The sequence below is a fragment of the Schistocerca cancellata genome, chromosome 3, assembly GCF_023864275.1.
Source record: "Schistocerca cancellata isolate TAMUIC-IGC-003103 chromosome 3, iqSchCanc2.1, whole genome shotgun sequence".
NCBI lineage: Eukaryota > Metazoa > Arthropoda > Insecta > Orthoptera > Acrididae > Schistocerca > Schistocerca cancellata.
Window position 1 is genome coordinate 185,743,127 of NC_064628.1, and position 22,698 is coordinate 185,765,824.

General features: G+C 39.8%; 1 protein-coding gene across 1 annotated transcript in view; it reads right to left on the reverse strand.

Annotated features, from left to right (window-relative positions):
* LOC126174805 (death-associated protein kinase dapk-1-like) overlaps nucleotides 1-22,698 on the reverse strand; it is a 286,891-nt gene that overhangs the window by 18,699 nt on the left and 245,494 nt on the right. The window contains exons 21-22 of the mRNA XM_049921178.1: nucleotides 20,957-21,232; nucleotides 16,122-16,331 (exon numbers count right to left, since the gene is read on the reverse strand). Of these exons, the coding sequence (XP_049777135.1) occupies nucleotides 16,122-16,331; nucleotides 20,957-21,232 (486 nt within the window). The remainder of the gene's footprint in view (nucleotides 1-16,121; nucleotides 16,332-20,956; nucleotides 21,233-22,698) is intronic.

Here is a 22,698-nt window from a genome sequence, read left to right on the forward strand (position 1 = left end):
GCTCCACCTCCAACAACAGATCCCATTATACTATTTCATTGATGTGGCCTCAATATGTGACGCATCAGTAGCACGTTAGAGGTGAAGTATTAACATCATCTTCATCTTCAGAGTTGTTAATTACGAGTATCACCATCTAAAGAAAAACTGAAAATTATTGAAGAAGCTGAGAGCATTGGAAACCATGCAGCAGGAAGAAAGTATGATGCGAGTGAGAAGTGTACTCATGACTGGTGAAAAGAAAAACACGGCTTCAAGAAAATAGCAGTAATAGTCGGGCATTTCGCAGCCAAAAAGTGAAGCATCCGCGCCTCGAAAAAAAAATCTCTACGATAATGTAGATGAGAAATGACAAAAGATGCATGGTCATGAGTGAAATGTGCCAATTTAAAGCACTGGCTTTAGCCAAAGAACTACGAATTACCAGTTTCAAAACTAGCAGGAGCTCGCTATCAAGATTTCTCAACCAAAATGGACTAGAATTCCAGAGGAAAAGTACCATCGCTCAGTGGCTTCCAGGTGATTAGGAGGAAAAAAACAGTGTATTTTCATCGTTACTTGATAAATCTGCAACGTGAACAGTCTTATATATTATCGCAAATTGGTAACGTGGATCAAACATCAGTCTATTTTGAGATGCTGCGTGCCAACACCTTGAGCAGGAAAGGAGTATCCAGTATCATGATACGAACTGGCGGCAATGAGAAACAAAGTTGTACAGTGATGATGTGTGTAACCAGCAATGGGTAAAAGCTACCACTTTACGTGATATTTAAAAGGAAAACTTTCCAAAAATATCAGTGAAAGGCATATTAGTAAGAGCAAATCTGAAAGGGTGGTTGGACAATGACCTCATGATTGACTGGGTGACACATGTTTTGCAATATCATCCTGGTGTGTTACTGAATTTATGTAACGTGTTGGTCCTGGATAGTTTCTGCAGACATACAACTAAGGAACTGCAAGACAAATTACAAAAAGGGAAAACTGACTTGGTCATTATCTCTAGAGGCCTAACATATGTCCTACAACCACTAGATGTGTGTATAAATCCGCCATTAAAAGCTGCACTTACACAGTGATATATGCAATATGCAATGGAGCACTTACACAGTGATATATGCAATGGATGGCTGATGAAAACCACAAGTTCACACTGAGTGGAAAAATCAAACAGCCGGATTTGTCCCAGAGTGCAGTGAAAGGTGCATGGGACTCCAATGTGGTATCACAAATTCACTGGATGGAACAGAGGACAACACTTGATGGAAAGATGGTTATGACAACAATTATACTCCCGCTAGTGGTGATGATGAAAGTGACGATGAATAGAGAGATTAGGGAGCTTATGTACTGACTAAAATATTTTACTGCATATATTAACATTAAATTCTTAAATATGGTAATTCGCAATTCTTTTTTTTTGCTATTGTAGATAGGCCTAGAGTCCCAGCTGGCGAGGATAATGTTCCCCGGCTGGCCACCTGACTAAAATTACATATAATATCAGTTGGTTTGAGGAAACATGTCACAATCTTCACATGCTGTTGTACAGGTTGATAAATAAATCATTAAAATGCAACCGATTCAGTGGCGTGCAGCTGGCAGGCCGGCAGGCCTGTTGGCTGGCCACCTGACTAATGGGCCTTTGCTCTGTTGAGTGATTTCAAATGCTTTTCTATTCTGTGATCACTAATTTTGATATATGGTCATTTTGACATTTGTGATGATCTAAAGCAGGAACCACTATAAAAACTTCTGCAGTGAACCAGTTTCTGAAAAATGGCATTTAGTATTTAAGTCTTTTCTCTGTCATCCTCCGTTGTAATGCCATTGTGTCTGGACAAAAGGTTTCGATCCCTTTACTCATTTAATAATAATACCAAAACTTTTTAGGACTATCTGTCTAGATAGAATTATACTTTTGAACCTGCTGAACACTTCACACATGGTCCTCCTTACCCTAAGTTTGGTTTCATTCAGTTTGTCCATGAGGCTTTGGCTACATTTAAATTTACAGTAAAGCTCTCTTTGCTTTTGTAGCAGCTTTCTAACATGGTTGTAGAACCACAGTGGGTCTTTCCCATATCTCACAACTTTGCTCAACACGTAATTGTTCAAGGCATACTATACAATACTCTTCAACCTTGTCTAATGATGATGCTCAAGATTTTCCATCCTGGACATAAATTTTTAATGTTGACTACCCAGATAATTTGATTTTTTGTTGCTGATCTTGCTCGCCTGTTGTTCTTGCTCACCAGAAATATCTATCTCCCTTTCTTTAGGTTTCTATTTACAGTTGTATTCAGTGATGCTCTAATGGCCTCATCATCACTAATTTCTTGTTCCGCATTAACTGAGTTGAAAAGTTTGGGCCTGTTGGTAACCAGCAGATCTAATATGTCACCTTCAGAAGTTGGTTTTCTGATTAGCTGCTCAAGGTAATTTTTGGGTAAGTCATTTAGAACAATGTAAAATGATTTCCCTTCTCTACTATCCACCCTAATCACTTGAGTCTCTGAAGTTACAGTTGCTGAGCTGAAATCTTCACCCAATACAATATCACAACTTATAAATTTATAAGGACTAACAAAAAAAAAAAATGAAGGAACCACAACCATTCACCCACAGCTGGCTGATGTGTGGCACATAGAAACATGCAACAGGTAACAGTATTTACAGTAGCTTTGAAGCTCTTGCTGTTCCTCACATTCACTCACAAACACATAGACATCAAAATGCACATAACTGCGGCAAGAGTGGAAGTTACCTTGGCTGATGGATGTGGGGAGGGGGTAGGGAAAGATGACTGAGGCAAGGAGAAGAAAATGGGATAGTGTGAGGCAGGTCTTTTGACATGGCTCCACAAGATGAAGAGAGTTCAGAGAGCATAGAAAATATAAGAGGTAGAGAGAGGGAGAGGTGGGAATGGGGAGGGAAGAAAGGAATGAAAGGTGAACATGAAGGAGGAGACAGGAAGGGAAGAAAGAAAGGCAGAGGGGTGGAAAAGGGAGGGAGAGAAGGAGGTATAGAGATAGATGAACCCTTTGTCTGCAGGAAAGATGATAAGTTCTGGACTGATTTTCAGCTTGTGGATAGCTATGTGTTCCACTGACATGTTGCTAGACTCATTGGGGAGAGATTTAGGAAAGGAATGTAAGGCCAGGTTAGCAGAAAGAGAAATTCCTAAAGGGTTACCAAGAGATTACTGGGTGGAAGAGGAAGAAGATCACTATTGGAGGGAGATTGGCACTATTTTAAACCAGGTTATATGTGGAGGTTTTGGTTGGCTGTTGTCAGGGAGGTATGTGGTGAAATCTTCTCCAAGCTTCCCCTCAAATATTCTGCCACTACTGGTCTTGAGGGCACAGGTCTACAAAGCATCTGTTGGCCATGTTCACTAGATAGCACTAGATAGCATATCCAGCTTCAACTAGCTTTGCTACTATGTGGGCATTTAGTTCTGGAACCTTTCCACAAATGCTCCAGCAGTTAACTAATACCACATCAAAGTTTTCTTCCTTCTATCTGCAATGACAAATGCTACTTTCTTTAATTAATGGGGTTAATATTCTTCCCTATCCAAAATCAGAATGCATTTATTGGGGCTGTGGAGGGATTTGTTTATCATAAAGGAACCAAAATGTGCATGCTGCACCTACTCTGGTACCCTAGTACCCCTTCCTGCATTTAATACATGCCCAACCTATTAAGGGGGGTGGATCCAACAATCTTCCATCCGACAGTGGAGGCTGAGAAATCCACATCCAAGATCATCACAGTATCATCTCAGCCACTGGTTTAAGCCTCCCAATTGGCTTCAAACCAGAGGGCTGCAATCAGTTCTGACAACAATGCTGCAAAACACTAGCTCCACTTCCACTCCATGCATGAGGCTAGCTGTCTTTAGCAAAGCAGTCAGTTGCCTGTAGGAACTGATGATGTTCTCTGAATTCAGGCAGGAGGCTTTATTTGTGATTCCACGCCAGTCACTAATTTTTTTTTCCTTTTGCAGCATAATTTGAATTATTCACCATCGCTTTTGGATTTAGTTTGTTAAGTATAATCCAAAACAGTTGTTTGTAACTTCACTCATTCCAGAGACTGTTTTAAGCACCTAAATTCTGAATGTATCCTTACCATAAGGTAAGCTGGTGCTAAATTTCAGTTGCAGTTATAGGTAATGTTGTCAAAAAAAAACTTCTTTTAAAGAATAAAAAGGACTTGCGGTGACCAAACAGTGGTGTCTGTTTTAAGATTTTTTCTTTTATGTAGCCCTTTCATTGCTACAGATGTGATTTCTGCATTCTGTGCTGAGAGTGGCTTTGTTGTGGCTGTACTGCTCACAAAATGCTGAAACCAGTGCTGAGAGATGGCGTTCCAGCTGTTATGAAATACTTACCATCTGATTTTAATAAAACTATTTGCTGAAAAAATTGACTTTTGCACAACTTATGGTTTGATAACTTCACTCGATTTCTGAATTTCTTTTCATTATACATCATAGTTATTGTGCTGCATCAAAAGTAGTAAAACATTGCATGAAATTTTGAAGACTGCAGACGAAAAAAATGCAATGCATAAAATTTGCATACGGTTGAGTTCAGCTCATACGTTGCAGTACATAAATGTAGGTAAGATATTGAAATTTTATTTAAAATTGAGAGTAGAATGACATATCATTCTCAAATTATTGGTTTTTATACCCAATGGGCAGTCCCATGCAACTCGCTCATTCCTATTCCTGCACATCAGTAATTATATGGTCATAACAACCGTCATATTTCATAAATCATTCATTCAAGATATCAAAATGAGGCTTTTTGAAAAGAGGCACATGTGTTATGTTATAAATACCAGAAACCTTTTTATTCACCTAGATATGGAAGTAGCTTGTCTGCAGCAGTGAGAGGTCAGTGGCTCAGGAAGCATACAAAAGTCAATATCACTGTAGGAAAACCCAAGCAGCGTGCATATACATGTCCACAGCACCTGGGGAACAGCAGAACAGCGCATAGGGCATGTATACATGTCCACAGCAGCAAAAGGGTTAAGATCAAAGAAATCCAATGAACACCATGTTGTTTGCAGACAACAGCATGGTGATATGGGATGAGCACAAAATGAATTGCAAAAGCAAGTAGAAATATGAAACCAAGAGGGAGAAACAATTTGGAGGAGAATAGGCACAGAAAAGATAAAAACAACAGTGATGGCAATTGGAAGGAAGGAAGTGGAGATGGAGAAAGTCAAAAATCAATAGAAAATTTTTGTAAGAGATCAAAAGTTTCAAGTAATTAGGAAGTCAAGTCACCTGTTATGAACCTGCAGAGCAGCAAGTTACGTATTGAGCTCTATCTGTGTTTTCTTAGTAGTTTAATTCTTCAATTCCATGAGCGTTTTGTAACTTGTGTTTTGTAACTGTGAAGTGTAAATTCAGGCAGTCTCTAGCATAGTTGTCATTTATTTCCAAGAAATAGCTACACCTCAATAAGGCAGCCTCAAACAACGACATGCCAGGAGAGTATTAAGTTGGTAATTTAGGTATCTTTGTATGCTTTTATAGTTTACTCCTGAAGTCAGTTATGCTGGATCCTGTGTGCAGACACAGGAGGAGGTGACAGCAGTTCACAATCAACTGAAACTTTTGGCTACAGTCAATTGTCTGTAGGCTGCTGCCTTGGGAAGTAGTGGTGGTGGAGAATCTGGCATGTCACATGGGACATTGATTTTGTTGCTTGTTTCACCAACGGGCTCTGCTACTGGGGCAGCTTCCAAGGTACCCAATGTGATGGATCCAATCTCACTGCAGGGTGAGTGATAACTTGTTTGTGTCTTTTGACGTGGAAGGCCAATGTGGAGGCTGGCCTTATGGCTTCACCCACTAACATTTTCAGTGACAGGTGGATGTTTCTTCTGCAGGGTCTGAGCAGGCATACGGAGGAGGGGTTTGCTACTTATCAGGAGCTCCAATGTTAGGAACAAGAGCATGGGCTGGAAAGAAAGCCAATGTGCACTTGATATGTCTGCCGGCAGGCCTTACCTGCCTTGCGCTGCCTGCATCTACTGAGCATGCGGGGTGCAGTTGTCTGCAAGCTGTGGCACACATCAGCACAAATAATGCCTGTCACTTGGGTTCTGAATGCCTCTACTTGGGTTCTGAGGCAATCCTCAATTCATATGATTGGCTCGTGGAAGAAATGGCTAGACAGTAGTTTGAGGTACTCTAATGAACACTCACCAGTCGACACGCATAGAGTGAAATCAGACCATCTTCACTCAGAGTCATAATTTTATCAGTAAACTGTAGAAGTATTCATAACAAAGTTCCAAAATTTACTGCCCTCCAGGTAATTTGCCATGTTCAAATTATTATGGGGACCAAAAGCTGGCAGAAACCTGAAGTAGAAAGCTCTGAAATATTTAGTGAGCCAAGGAATGTACATCAGAAAGACAGATTAGACACCATAGGAGGGGGGAGTGTTTGTTGCACTTGCAAAAATATTATCTACTGAGATTGAATTTGAGTGTGACTGCAAAGTTATCTGTATACATGTAACTGATCTGGTTGAAATCAAGTTAACTGTTCAATTTTTACCAGCCACTCCATTCTGCTGCGACAGTTTTAGAGGCATTCAAAGAAAGTCTACACTCAGTGGTGTGGAAATATGCAGATCATATTCAATATTGTAGAACAAAAGCAAACTGGTGCTTTTCATTTATTTTAACCCATCAGGTATAGACTGGGACATCTATGGATACATTGCATGAGGTATAGATAGGCAGTCTGTGAAATACTTCTAAATACGAAACTTCCTGGCAGATTAAAACTGTGTGCTGGACCGAGACTCGAACTCGGGACCTTTACCTTTCACAGGCAAGTGCTCTACCAACTGAGCTACCCAAGCATGACTCACGCCCCGTCCTCACAGCTTTACTTCTGCCAGTACCTTGTCTCCTACCTTCCAAAATTTACAGAAGCTTTCCTGAGAACCTGGTTCGCAGGAGAGCTTCTGTAAAGTACATGAGCAGGGGCTGCATCATTATCATCGATGGAATATTCTACATCTGCATACAGGAGATGATGCCATATGAAAGGAATTCTGTCAATGGGCCATTGCCAATGAATGCTGTATTCTACATATTCAGTTCACTGATGAGTTAATGATTACCCACAGCGATACAATTCTCACATGTGGGAGATGAAAATCTGCACACTGTTTTGGAAACAAATTTTCAGTGAATGTGTGATGTGATGATGATGATGACTAACTCATCAGTGCAGTTGTCTTACATAACTGTCTTAATGGAGCATGATATCTTGATTTCCTTCAAAATGTGTTAACAGAGTAATTAGAGAGTATTCCTTGGTTGTCGTATGCACTTTCACCACAATGGAGCTACTGGACATTCCATATGGCCAGGGACACAGTACCTCACTGATATGTATCCTGTGCATTGGATTGGTCACTGTGGAGTCATTTTTTGGCCACTGAAGTCACCTAATCTCACTCCATTATATTACTGTTTGTGGGTTTGGCTTAAGAGCAAAGTCTATAAGCACAGTGTGGATACAAAGGAGGAACTTCTCACTTGTATTTTACATGTGTGTGCTCAAGTATAGGACCATACAAATAAGCTCAGATCAGTAACTTAGCAGCAGTCTACAAGAGCTGGGAAATGCACTGCAGTTGACGGTGGACTTTTTGAACATCTTTTGTAAGGATACATTCACAATTAAACTAAACATTAGATCACAACGTTTCATTTACTATCACCTGCATTTCTCCAGTTCCCCACTGTCTTCATCCGTTTCCTTGTAAACAGTAAAGAACCGGACATATGTTCACATACATTTTTTTGTTACAATCAAAGCATGTACCTTTCCTCCCGACTCACACAGCACAGATGATAATAATAATAAATAATAATAATAATAATAATAATAATCCCCGTGGAGGCCCCGGGAAAAGAATAGGCCTCCGGTATGTTCTGCCAGTAGTAAAAGGCGATGAAAAGAACAAACCACTAACAGGGCTAACCCCCCTTTTAGTGTGATTACTTGGTTCAGGACAGAACTAAAGAAGCCTTGGACAAGCGCCATCATGGTCAGGGACGACGCTTGAACCCTATGCCCGCCCACAATGGTAACAACACTGCTAGCCAACTGGAAAATGATTTAAATCCAAATAGAGGTGTTTTGCAGGATATGCTTCCTGCAACCACCCTAGAAGGAAAACAAAGACAGAGGATGAGATGGTCAGATGAAGTTAATCGACACCTCATGTTCTGTTATTACCAAGCAACAAACCTAGGAACCAACACAACTGGATACAGATCACAAGTATGCACAACATTTATTACCAGATACCCAGAATTAAAATTTTTAACAGAACAATGACTAGCTGATCAGATCCGTGTAATAATCAAAAATAACAGGATACCCCAGTCAGAATTAGAAAACATCAAACAACAAGTACAACAAATACTGGAACAAAATAATGTGCAATCAGAAGAAGAAGAAAATACAGTAATGGGCTCAAACATCCCAGAGCAAACAAGCAAAGAACAACACGCATCAATTAAACAATCAGAGGAAAACGAAATCTTAAGACAGCCACCAGAACAAGCACAAATAGAACACGAAGTGACACACATGTTAGATATAAAAGAAAAATTTCAGCTGACATATATAGAATACAAAGACACAAATACAGACATTAGACCATTCCTGCATAGACTGCCAAATAACCCACAAGTCGAAACAACAATAAAAACTATCAGCACAATCATACACAACAAAACAAAATGAAAACACAACTATGGAAGAGTTACAACTACTGGTTTATATAGGAGTGCTCACTACACTAAATATACATACTAGGCAGAGATCAGAACCAACCAACACACAGAAGAAACCCACAAAACCAGAATGGCAACACAGGCTACAGATCAGAATAGAAAAACTGAGAAAAGACATTGGACAGCTAACACAATTTATAAGAAATGAAATGCCAGAAAAAAAAAAAAAAAAGAAAAAGATTAGGTAAAATCTCACAACAAAAAGCGATAGTGCAATTAGGTGAAAAGAAGCAGAAATTACAAGCATTGGCCAAACGACTTAGAAGATACAAAAAAAGTGAAAATAGAAGGAAACAAAACCAAACATTCAACACAAACCAAAAGAAATTTTACCAGACAATAGATAACACACACATTAAAGTAGACAATCCACCAAGCATAACAGACATGGAACACTTCTGGAGCAACATATGGTCAAACCCGGTACAACATAACAGGCATGCATGGTGGATACAAGCAGAAACAGACACATACAAGATGATACCGCGGATGCCTGAAGTGATAATTTTGCAACATGAAGTCACGCAAGCAATTAATTCTACTCACAAGTGGAAAGCCCCTGGAAAAGATAAAATACCAAATTTCTGGCTAAAGAAGTTCACCTCAACACATTCACATCTAACTAAATTATTTAACAGTTACATTGCAGACCCATACACATTCCCTGATACACTTACACATGGAATAATTTATCTGAAACCTAAAGATCAAGCAGACACAGCAAACCCAGCTAAATATCGCCCCATAACATGCCTACCAACAATATACAAAATATTAACTTCAGTCATTACACAGAAATTAACACCACATATACCACAGAACAAAATTATAAATGAAGAACAAAAAGACTGTTGCAAAGGAGCACGAGGATGTAAAGAGCAACTGATAATAGATGCAGAGGTGACATATCAAGCTAAAACTAAACAAAGGTCACTACACTACGCATACATTGATTACCAAAAAGCTTTTGATAGTGTACCCCACTCGTGGTTACTACAAATATTGGAAATATACAAAGTAGATCCTAAATTGATACAGTTCCTAAACATAGTAATGAAAAATTGGAAAACCACACTTAATATACAAACCAATTCAAATAATATCACATCACAGCCAATACAGATTAAGCATGGAATATACCAAGGAGACTCATTAAGTCCTTTCTGGTTCTGCCTTGCTCTGAACCCACTATCCGACATACTAAATAATACAAATTATGGATACAATATTACTGGAACATACCAACACAAAATCACACATTTGCTATACATGGATGATTTAAAACTACTGGCAGCAACAAATCAACAACTCAACCAATTACTAAAGATAACAGAAGTATTCAGCAATGATATAAATATGGCTTTTGGAACAGACAAATATAAGAAAAATAGCATAGTGAAGGGAAAAAACACTAAATAAGAAGATTAAATATTTGGATGACCACAGCGACTGCATAGAAGCGATGGAAAAAACAGATGCCTATAAATATCTAGGATACAGACAAAAAATAGGAATAGATAATACAAATATTAAAGAAGAACTAAAAGAAAAATATAGACAAAGACTAACAAAAATACTGAAAATAGAATTGACAGCAAGAAACAAGACAAAAGCTATAAATACTTATGTTATACCAATATTGACCTACTCATTTGGAGTAGTGAAATGGAGTAACACAGACCTAGAAGAACTCAATACACTTACACGTCACAATGCCACAAATATAGAATACATCACATACATTCAGCAACAGAAAGATTCACATTAAGCAGAAAGGAAGGAGGAAGGGGATTTATCGACATAAAAAACCTACATTTTGGACAGGTAGACAATTTAAGAAAATTCTTTCTAGAACGAGCAGAAACTAGCAAAATACACAAAGCAATCACTCATATAAATATATCGGCTACACCACTGCAATTTCATAACCACTTCTACAACCCTCTAGATCACATAACATCAACAGATACGAAGAAAGTAAATTGGAAAAAGAAAACACTACATGGCAAGCACCCGTATCATCTAACACAGCCACACATCGATCAAGACGCATCCAACACACGGCTAAGAAAAGGCAATATATACAGTGAGACGGAAGGATTCATGATTGCAATACAGGATCAAACAATAAACACCAGATATTACAGCAAGCATATTATTAGAGATCCCAATACCACAACAAATAAATGTAGACTTTGCAAACAACAAATAGAAACAGTAGATCACATCACAAGCGGATGTACAATACTAGCAAATACAGAATAACCCAGAAGACATGACAATGTAGCAAAAATAATACATCAACAGCTTGCCTTACAACATAAACTTATAAAACAACATGTTCCCACATACAAGTATGCACCACAAAATGTACTGGAGAATGATGAATACAAATTATACTGGAACAGAACCATTATAACAGATAAAACAACACCACATAACAAACCTGATATCATACTCACCAATAAAAAGTAGAAATTAACACAACTAATCGAAATATCCATACCCAATACGACAAATATACAAAAGAAAACAGGAGAAAAAATTGAAAAATACATCCGACTGGCTGAGGAAGTGATGTGGCATCACGATAAAGTTGACATTATACCAATTATACTATCAACTACAGGAGTCATACCACACAATATCCACCAGTACATCAATGCAATACAGCTACATCCAAACTTATATATACAACTACAGAAATCTGTAATTATTGATACATGTTCAATCACCCAAAAGTTCCTAAATGCAGTATAACATATACCGTACAGTTAAAAGGAAGTCACGCTTGATCAAGGTCCGCGTCACTTTCCATTTTTGACCAGACGTAACGTCTGAGAAATGAAAGAAATAATAATAATAATAATAATATTGTTATTATTATTATTTGTGTGGTTGAATGATCTGGTGCAAACCTTTTCATTGGATGCCAGCCTGACAAGTAATGTGTCCCTAACTGAGGTGGTAGGGAGCTGGTTGGAGAGTGGTAGGGTGCTGGGCCAGCTAAACTGTATATTTTAAAGGTAGCATACTATTGAAAAGAAGTGAACACTTTACAATTAGCAAAACACATAACTTAATAGCGGGAGCACTGATGAGTAGTAAATAACGCAGTTCAACCCAAGGCTTACCACGTCACTAAATACAATTCTTAAAATGCACGGGTGCAAGATGTAACTAACAAAAATCAAAATAATTTAAACTAAGCAGTTGCAGCCAGAATTATTAGTTGCCATACATCATTTCTCATTAAGAGGCAATTACAGGTCAAGAACTTCAACTGACCAAACAAATAGCAACACTTAGCAACTCAACTAACAGCTTAAGGCTCAATGCTAAATGCCTACCACAGTGAACCCCTTTCCAGTAACTAAATGTGACACACAAATTTCTCTGAGGGACAAGATGCCTCACCCCTAAGGACCAGGTTACAGCAACACTGAACAATCTTAAGTGAACAGAATTTCACCACACAAATACTTCAATAGCATCTAAGACAGATACAAGATAATAGAATCAATTGCCAATGGCCATGCAAATTAGCTTTATTCTGGATGAAGGTGCTTTAGAGTGCACACAGAATATAGTTAAGAATATGAGATGCCAACAAGTAATTATTTTGACGGACCTTAAGTGTACATCCAAACATGTATCCACAATGGGACAGGCAGGCTATCAGACTTGTAAACACTGTGAGCCTTATGGCAGAAAGTGTGATCCAAAAAACAGCTGGACAGCAAACTTCCTAGAGCACACAGGCTGTTGCAAATGGCTGAACCATGCTTACACTACAAGGCACCTCTAGACTGTGTTGCTTACATTTACTTAAAAGGGATTTAGGAGTCAGCTGTAGTAAATCATAAGCACACCTAATTGTAAATATAAAGGCTACCTGGCCAGTATCATATAAAACTGAAATACAGAAAGTCAAAGTTAGGCAAAATGGCCTTGCCACAGTGGTAACACACCAGTTCCCATCAGATCACCAAAGTTACGTATTGTCAGGCTTAGTTAGCACTTGGGTGTGTGACCACATGGGTCTGTTGAAAGCTGTCCGCAAGTGGGCTGCACTCAGCCCTTGCCAGGCCAATTGAGGAGCTACTTTATTGAGAAGTAGCAGCTCCCATAATGAAAATTGACTATGGCTGGGAGAGCAATGTGTATGCCCTTTCACATCAGCAACCAGATAGCCTATCAGATGAAGAAGATATGGCAGTTGGTCAGTATCGTTTAGCCATCTGAGGCCTGTTTGAATGGAGAAAGTTAAGCAAACACTTAATCTCACAGGATTACGGGCCAGTGGATAACAGCTGCAGCTGATCAAATACACAGAAAGAAGTAGCTAAGCCAAGCAAACAGAAATGGCAAACAAACAAATTACAGTATAATTATTACATGGCACACTAACCTACACATTATCCAAAAGGGGAAAAGAGGCCTATAGTTTAACACGGAATATACACCATATGATCTTTCTGGCAACTTCCCACATCACTGAGAGGTAAAGGATAGGTTGAAAAGAAAACTAAAAGTCCGTGGTCTGACCAAAATTCAATTCTCCGACCTCTTGGTTTCCTGGTATGCACTTTACCACTAGATCAACTTCACATATATTTTTTGGCTTCTTTATCTGATCACTTTCATCATTCTTTTATCAACAGTGGTTCTGTGTGGCTGTCGCAGGACACCTTTCGACTATGGTCACAGGTTCGAATCCTGCCTCGGGCAGGGATGTGGGTGATGTCCTTAGGTTAGTTAGGTTTAAGTAGTTCTAAGTTTTAGGGGACTGATGACCTCAGAAGTTAAGTCTCATAGTGCTCAGAACCATTTGAACATCTTTCAAATTCCATTGATGAGAATTTCTCTCAGCTTTTTATTACCAGGCTCGATATGTGTATAGATAGTTCATCTACATGTTTTGGTGAGCGAGTTAATGAGTATCAAAATAAGTGACATAAATGGCCATATTGGACAGAATCTGGCACAATATCCCTCAGCAGGACATGCAACATCTCTCTCAATAAATATCAAGCCGAATAATTGCTTGTGTAACGACCAGAGGTGGACCAACACATTATTGTGAAGCTCTTTCTTGAATAAATCATCAGTTTTTTGATGAAATTGTAATCATTTGCTGTTTGTATATCACATCTCTGGATTTCACTCCCATTTAGAAAATTGCTTTGTGATGAATTTTCTTTGTCTTAGACTGTATAAAGTAGTGCTTCATCTGATTGAAGATGTGATCATATTGCTACGGGAATTTCCTTTAAATATTTGTCTGCCATTGTCACACCATATGAGGACTGATATCTCTGGTTGTCATCAAGTCTTTTTCATTACTGTCTGTTGCTCCATGCAGTCATTTTTGTTTACTGATTGCTATAGCATATTTGATGGTACAGACTGCATTATTTGAATATTGATGGCATCAATGTCTCACCAAGAGCTATTTGGTTTGGAAACAGAATTATTTCATCACATTTGCCTCATACCTATGATGGCGAATTTCTTTGATGAACCACCACAATGTAACATTAAATACAATAAGGGCTGCTGACACTTCTGACACAGCTTGAAAACATCCTCCATTTCAAGACAGTACCTGAACAAAGAAGAATTTTCAGCTGTTTGTTGAATAAATGAGAGAGACAATATTTCTTGTTTTCCTTGCACTAGAAGTAACGATTCTCAAAAGAGCTACCTTTATAACTGCTTTTCACAAAGTAAGGTGCAGGACAAGATAATGCTGTACTGAACACTGTCACGAACATGTCAGAGAACTCAAGAGTTTCTAAGTAAATGTTTCTTGAGATGCATGGACTGCAAAAAAAGCACAGAAAGAGTGAAAATTTTGGGAAGGCAGATAGCATAACATACTAGCTCATGATATGTAAATAAAATGGATTCTTGGAGAATGTGAGAAAGGTGGTAACTGATCAGCAAGAGTTTTTTCTTCAACATCTCAGTAAAATATAAAAATTTCAGAACATTACAGTCCATATTATGATACAAAAAAGGTGTACCTTCACCAAATACATAATATGAGGAACATCAATGAGAATTATAAGAATAATTTCTGCACCTGAAAATCATGAAGCACAGATAATAGCTGAATATTACTGAAATAAGCAAAGTGCTGAGTTCTTATGACATTTAGATAACTGTCTGAGGATGAAGATGATGCAGAAGAAGAAGAAGAAGAAGAAGAAGAAGAATTTCCTCAGTCCTGTCCTGACTTATCCAGTGAGTTTCATGAGGAATTCAAACCATAATAGAGTCTGTCATTTTAACGTACATACAACATAGTTGATAGTGGAAAGAATTAAGAAGATCAGAAAAAGTTCTATAACTAAACAAAAATACCAATGTATGTTTCTGGGAGAAGTGCAAAAGCAGACCAGAAAAGACAGTAAAATTGGTGGTGTTCAGCGACAATCATTAATGGCCAAGAGTTTACCAAATCCACCATGGATAAAATAAGACAGTACAATGCCTCAAGAAACATTTTTAGCCACTAGTTTTGACTTATATAAGACAAATAATGACACCTGTTATCTACTGATGGGAAAGCAAAAATTGATCTGTTGTTTATTTTTTGATTTATCTGTAAAAGGGCTGTCAGTTTCTAGTGATGTCAGACAAGGAGCCTATGTATGAAAGATCTCTGTCTCAAACACATATTTCTCTCCATTATTCATTAATCTTAAATCATCAACAACTAAACAGTCCTTGTCTGCACCTTACTCATCTTCCTTTGCATGCTTATCTATTTCCCATTTCTTTATGGCTCTCGTTTCTTTCTCTGTATCTCTTTTTCATTTATCAGCACATTTTCTCTCTCTTCTATGTACCATCTTGACCAACCTCGTAGCCCTGGTACATGTGTTTCACATCTTCCATTTTACTACATCAAGAACATATCCCTCTTTTGCTTCATTCTATCTTGTCACAGCCTCCATTAAACTGCAAATGCTTCCTCCTTGTTCCCAACCACCACTTTATATGACTACAGCTAAACTTTTCTTGTGAACACGCACTCAGATACAGAGTCAATTATTTTTATATTTTGTTTGAGAAAATGTATCCACAAAGCAGTGAGCATGGAAGTGTCATGAACAGATGACACGAAATCTATACCGAACAAAGTTCATTTCCATTGCTGCCATAGACTTCATGCATGATGTAAATAAAATTTATTAATTTATGGTAGCACAAGAATCAACTTTTGGACTTAAATAATGTGTACTTACTTCTGGTTCTCCAAAACCAATAATGTCAAGCAATGATTCACTTCCCCCAGTTCGTGGATTGCGCAATGAAGCACTGAGACCAGATTTCAGTATAGCCTTCATGAGCTGTTCTGGGGCCCAGCAATAGGGGTCACTGGTATGACAACGGAGTTGGGCAGGGCTTAATGCATGCTTCTCCAGTGCCATTCCAGGGCTAACTTCACTCACAACCTAGCACAAAATAATTACTAATATGGCATAATATCATGCAAAGCTCCACACACATTTGTTAACACATATATTTGATGCTTACAAAGGTTTGTACTTTAAAATATCTGCAGGAAAATGAGCAAGAATCTTCAACACCAATGAAGTTTTATACTAGCAGATGTGAAAATTGTCAAATGCCGGATAGCTTCATTAAAGCCTTACAGTATGGCAGAAGGGTGCAAGTTTACACCTCCGGTAAAAATTTTATTTGTCACTGTTATTTTACGTCTAGTGGAGAAGGGGTTGCATAGACTTGGCAAACTGCTGTCAAGCTGTTGTGAGCCGATGTAGACTATGCATGTGGAAAAGGAAGGGGTGTAGGAGGAGATGGACAGAGAGATGGGGAGGAGGAGATGGATGGACAGACAGACAGACAGCAGGAGGATGAGGCAGACAGAGAGATGGGGAAGAAGAGGTGGACAGAGAGACAGGGATAGGAACACATGGACACAGAGAGGAAGTAGGAGGAGATGTGTGGAATATGTGTGCTGAACATGCAGATGAGCGAAGCAGCGGGTAAAATGCTAGAGAGAGAGAGAGAGAGAGAGAGAGAGAGAGAGAGAGAGTGTGTGTGTGTGTGTGTGTGTGTGTGTGTGTGTGTGTGTGTGTGTGTGTGTGCTCCTGTGTATATATATATTGGGGATCTCCATCCAAACAACTGGATCGATGTAAACCACATCTGGCACACAACCAGAGAACTTCACCAGTATCAGCACTGTGGGTTTTATGACCTCCTAGCTCCAATAGTAGGGGAGGTATGGGCAAGAATGTGCTTTTTCAGGCCCTGCCATTTAGGCTGTCCTGCATGACAGGTGTGTTGTGTGGAAATTGTAGTGGCCTGCCTTATCAACCTCCTCTGCAGGGCAACCTCCATGTGCAAGAAATGGTTTTCCAGCTCCCAGAGTATAAGCTGTACTGCACTACCAAAATGTTTGAGAAGTATCAGCTTGGACAGAGAGAGTGTGGAGGAGGATTTGTATGTCAGGATGGTGTGAAGAAGACGTACAGAATGGTTGGGAGAAATAGACACAGAGAGGGTTGAGGATGGGGTGGACATACGGAAAGACAGGTTGTACAGAGAGGGGGAAGCAGAAGATGGGCATACATAAAGAAGCAAGTTTGCGTGTCTAGGATTTCCTCCCAAACAACTGGATTGATTTCATCCAAATATGGCACACACACAACAAACTTCACAGGATGGGCAGAGAGAGGAGTGAAGGAGGTAATGGAAAAATATACTGGGGTGGAACAGATGGAGAAGGGATGGGATATATGAAAACAGAGAGTGGGAGAAGGACAGAGAGTGGGAGAAGGAGATGAACACAAATATGATGGAAGAGGAGTAGATGGGCAAAGAGGGGAGAGGAGAAGAGGTGGGGAGGGAAGAGCACATGGGCAGAAATGGACAGAGAGAGGGAAAGGAGGAAATGGCCACAGAGAGTGGGAGGAGAAGTGAGGTAGAGAGAAAGAAGGAGATGGGCAGAAAGGGGGTGAGGAGATGATGTGCAGACAGGGGGGAGAAGAATTTGGACAGAGAGAGGGGGAGGTGGAGATGGACCAAGAGAGGGGGAAGGATGAGTTGTGTGCAATATATCTGTCAAATGCCTACATGAGTGAAGCTGTGGGAAGGGGCTAGTCTATTTATATACAAAGCAACATGTATGTATATATGTACATTCGTCCGTGATCTTCTCTCAAACCCCTTGATCGATTTAAACCAATTTTGGCACACAAAGAGCAAACTTATGAGTATCAGCACTATGGGTTTTATAGCCTCCTAGCTCCAATTGGAGTGGAGATATGGGCAGGAACCCATTTTTCTGCCTCTGCCATACAGGCTGCCCTACACAATAGGCATGTAGTATGTGAATATCATCAGCATGCCTTCATGAACTCCTTTGCACAGCAGTCTGCGTGTCAATGGCAATAAACTTTTTTCCAGACCCTGACATGTAGGCTGACCTTCAAGACAAGTTTATCGTGCTGGGGTAGTATTGGCCTGTGTTATTGACCTACTTGGTAGTGCAACCTACACATCAGAAGCTCTTATGTGTAGGTTGCCTTCCATGACAAATGTTTTGTGTGGTAGTAGTATCAGCTTGACGTATCAGCCTCCTTCACAGGGCAGCCTAAGCATCAGGGGTAAGAAACAGTTTTTCAGTCACTGACATGTAGGCTGTCCTGCACAATAGGCATGTTGTCTTGGAGCAGTATCAGCCTGCTTTATTATCAAGCTTCAGATGGCAGCCTGTATGTCAGGGGCAAAAAAGGTTTTCAAACTGATGACACATAGCTGCCATAGATGACAAGCTTTTGTGGTAGTAGTAATGGCCTGTTTTATCAACCTGAGCTACAAATGTGGATGGGCATGGCTGGGGAAGGTAGGGAGGGACGGAGGAGGAGATGAACTGAGAGGGGGGGGGGGGCAAGAGAGAGAGGATAGGAGCTAGGAGCTAGAGAAGATGGGCGTAGGGAGAGGTGGCAGAAGGAGAGAGGACTAGTGGGGAGGATGTGTTGGACAGATAGAGGTGGGAGGATGAGGTGGACAGAGAGATGGGGGAGAAAGAGGTGGTCACAAAGAGGATGATGGAGGAGATATGTGGAATATATATGTCGAACCACACATGGGCAAAGCTGCACAGGAAATGCCAGTATATACAGCATACACAAAACAGAATGGTGTAGGGTTGTATGTATGTATGTATGTATGTATGTATGTATGCAGGTAACTGTGTCCAGGATATCCTCCAAAACATCTAGATTTATTTCACACAAATGTGACACATAAACAGCAAATTTCACGATTAAACTCCTAAATTTATAAACTCCTAGCTCCAATAGGAGCAGAGACACAGGTAAAAGCATGTTTTTTCAGCCCCTGCAAGACTGGTGTGTTGGCCACCCTCTACTGTTTTTGTATAGTAGCCTATATGCCAGGGGCAAAACAAGCTTTTTAATCCCCTGCCCTGTACAGCAGGCGTGTTGTAGAATTAGTACTGGCCTGCTTTATCGAACTGCTTTGCAGGGGCTACATGTGGCAATGGGCATGGCTGGGTGATGTAAAGATGTATAGAGGGGGAAACAGACAGAGAGCAAGGGCAAGAGTGGATGGATAGAGAAAGACTGGTGAAGAAGAGAATGGACAGAGAGAGGGGAGAAGGAGTGGAGAGACAGAGAGGAGGAGTAGGGAATGAGCAGAGAGAGAGAGAGAGTGGGGGGGGTGAGGGGAGAAGAGGAGGAGATGGACAGAGAGAGGGGGAGGGATATGAACAGAAGGGGGTAGGAGATGAACGTAGAGAGAGAAGGGGCAGAGAAGGAGATGGACAGAGACAGGGTGAAGAGGGGTAGGGTGTATAGAGGGGAGACGAGAAGGTGGAAAGACAGAGGGAGGAAGAGGAGGTGGACAGATGCAAGGGATAGCTGGCTGGAGAGAGTGGGGAAAGGAGGAGGAGAAGGAGGCATTTGTGCAATGTGTGCGACTTACAGGTATGCTAGCAGACTCCGAGGAAAAGACATTTAGTTAGATAAAGAACTGGAAGGCAGTAAATAAAATTCACAATGGTTCATTTCAACAAATATTAACACTGTTGAACAATGGGCTTTCACATACTATAAGCTTCTTGCACCATCTTAGTACTGACTATAGCCCAAAATTCACTAGTTGAGGTATGTAAGTTAAAGTACAAGTTGTGTCATTCAAAGCAACAGTGAGAGACTGCACTTGAGCTGTGAATCGACTGATCATCAGTCAGTCTCTAAGTTCTGCCCCACTGAAAATATTCTATTAACATAGCAGTAATTTAATTACCCAAACCAGACAGGGAGTGAGCAAGTGGACAGACCAGACAGGGAGTGGGCAAGTGGACAGACAAGACAGGGGGCGGGCGGGCAGTGGCGGGCGAGCGGACAAGTGGGGCAGGTGGGCGAACGGACAGGGAGCGGGCATGCGGACAGGGAGGGGGCATGCGGAGAGTGAGTGGGCAAGTGGATAGGGACTGGTCAAAAGGTGGGTATGCATTGTAAAATTTGGGTGGTGTGGAGGAGGAAGTGTGTGGGGTGCAGGAAATCGGGTGGTGATGGGGCAAGCAAGTGAGGAGGGGACAAAGCAGGTTGGCGGAGTTTTAAGAGTGAGAAGAGTGCTAGAGAAGTGCCTTCAAATACGGTGACTAATGGAGGTGGAGACTAGGATGGCAAAAACGCAACAGGACCTAAATATTCCTCCAGAACACCTTATATTTGTCCCTGCACTTTCTAAACCTCTGATTGTTCCATCTCTGAAACTATCTTATGTCCCTCATCATCTCCTTTTCCTGTCATTTTCCTCCTAACTGCTGTATGTACATGTACCACTCTATAGTCTTGTAACAGATATCCCTTTCAACATACATTTCATCACTGCTGTTGAACAACATCTTTCTATCTCTTTCCTTCCTCACATTCTCCAATTACCAAATATGTCCTCCTGCTCCCCCTTTTTGCTGTCTCACTAGTATCCCATCCTCTCCCTCTAACTTAATAATGCTAATCAGTGTTACATGTACATCTGTGTGTTCAAAATTTGATATACTTCAACACTTGACAGTTACCTGATCAATAACTGCCAGCAGCTCTTCTAGCAAACAGAAACAAGCCAGAGCTGACCCTGGAGGTCCCCGCACCTTCAGTTCAAGCCATTCATCTTGACCCAAGCCACTCTTGCTGTCACTATCATCATCTTCATCACTGTCATCATCAATTTCCATCTCATCAATTAGGACTGCTTGAGACTCTACTGCTCCTGTGCATAGTTTTGAGCCATTCATCCACTGGTAGAGGTCTGTGTCTGGATCACTTAACTGCTGTGTGCAGCGCCTCAGTTGAACCTATAAATACAATGAAAAAACATGGCCTTTTTTTATACAACAGAATGAGGGAAGTTAACAGTGTTTTTACATGTGAATAACAGTTCTGGTGAATGCAGTTGAAATGCACAGAACATTTTTAGTTCAAAAAAGTGCCATTTGAACCAGATGCAGTGTTATATCATGAATCACTGTTGAAGATCTTTAAATTGAATGCATAGTAAAATCTACCACCATATAGTATCTGCCATTGACAAAATTCTGTTGTTCAAAAGGAACAGTGCATCAATTTAATGAGCACATGAATATGTGGCAAACAAGTTCTATTCAATTCTAAAACCCATGTGGTTGTGCTTAAGTGTACATTTTCAATAGGTTTTAGATTGAATGCAATGAGTTTTGAAGTGCATATCTGCAAAGGCAAGCTGAAGTTTTTCTCTCCATGAATTACTTCTCTTTCCCCACAAGAATATGTAATATTGACTTAAATGTGATTTTCGTAGTCTTACTAAAGTGAATGGAACTTAAGAAATTCAGCCACAATAGTACAATTAGGACTGCTACTAACTGAATCATCCTGATTTGGGTTTCCCATGGCTTTCCCTATTATTTCAGGAAAATGCCTTTATCATTCCTGGGTTTCTCAAATTATTTCAGACAAATACCATGATCATTCCTAGCAACATGCCTTGGTCATTATACTTACCGTTTCATACCCATTATTAGAAATAAAAACTTACACAAAATCATTATCATCACCATTAATGTTATTCAATCCATTTAATTCTTGGTTCATGTAATGCAGAGAAACTTTACATATTTGTCTTTGATACTGTGGATCAATGGCACAAAGAATAAAATAAATGTACCTGTCAATATTTCTGCTTTAAAGAATAGTGGGGGTGGGGGTGGGGGTGGAAGGGACAGGCAAAGAGAGGAATTCAGGTGTTGGTAGTGTAGATGTAAGACACAATGAAGATAATTTGAATAGAAACCACTAAACAATACATCAGATGTGATCCACAAACACACAAATCCTGTGACTTCCTGTCTATAGTTTTCAATATACTTTTAACAGTTATTATCAGAAAAATACTACATATACACTATTTCCACTTTCACTGACTTGTAAGGGTTGGACGATTTTAGGAAGATATAGGTAGAGTTGAGCAATTTAGCTCTATTCTAAATTTGTTGACTATGGGAATTTAGTTAGTTTGTTTGTCTCATGTTCCATGGATTATTTGCACAATAAACCGTATTATTTTGTACATACGCTGATCTATTACATTTTTTTAGACATACAGATGCAAGTCAGCAGTTCCTGCCCACCACCTTTTACACATTACAACAACAAAAATTCTTCTATGGAATACAAGGAGTTGTTTTGAAGAAACCTTTGTAATTTATTTTCAACTTCACTTTACTCTCATTGCACAATTCATATCACTGGGCAAGAGATCAAAAATTTTGTTTGCAGCATTTAA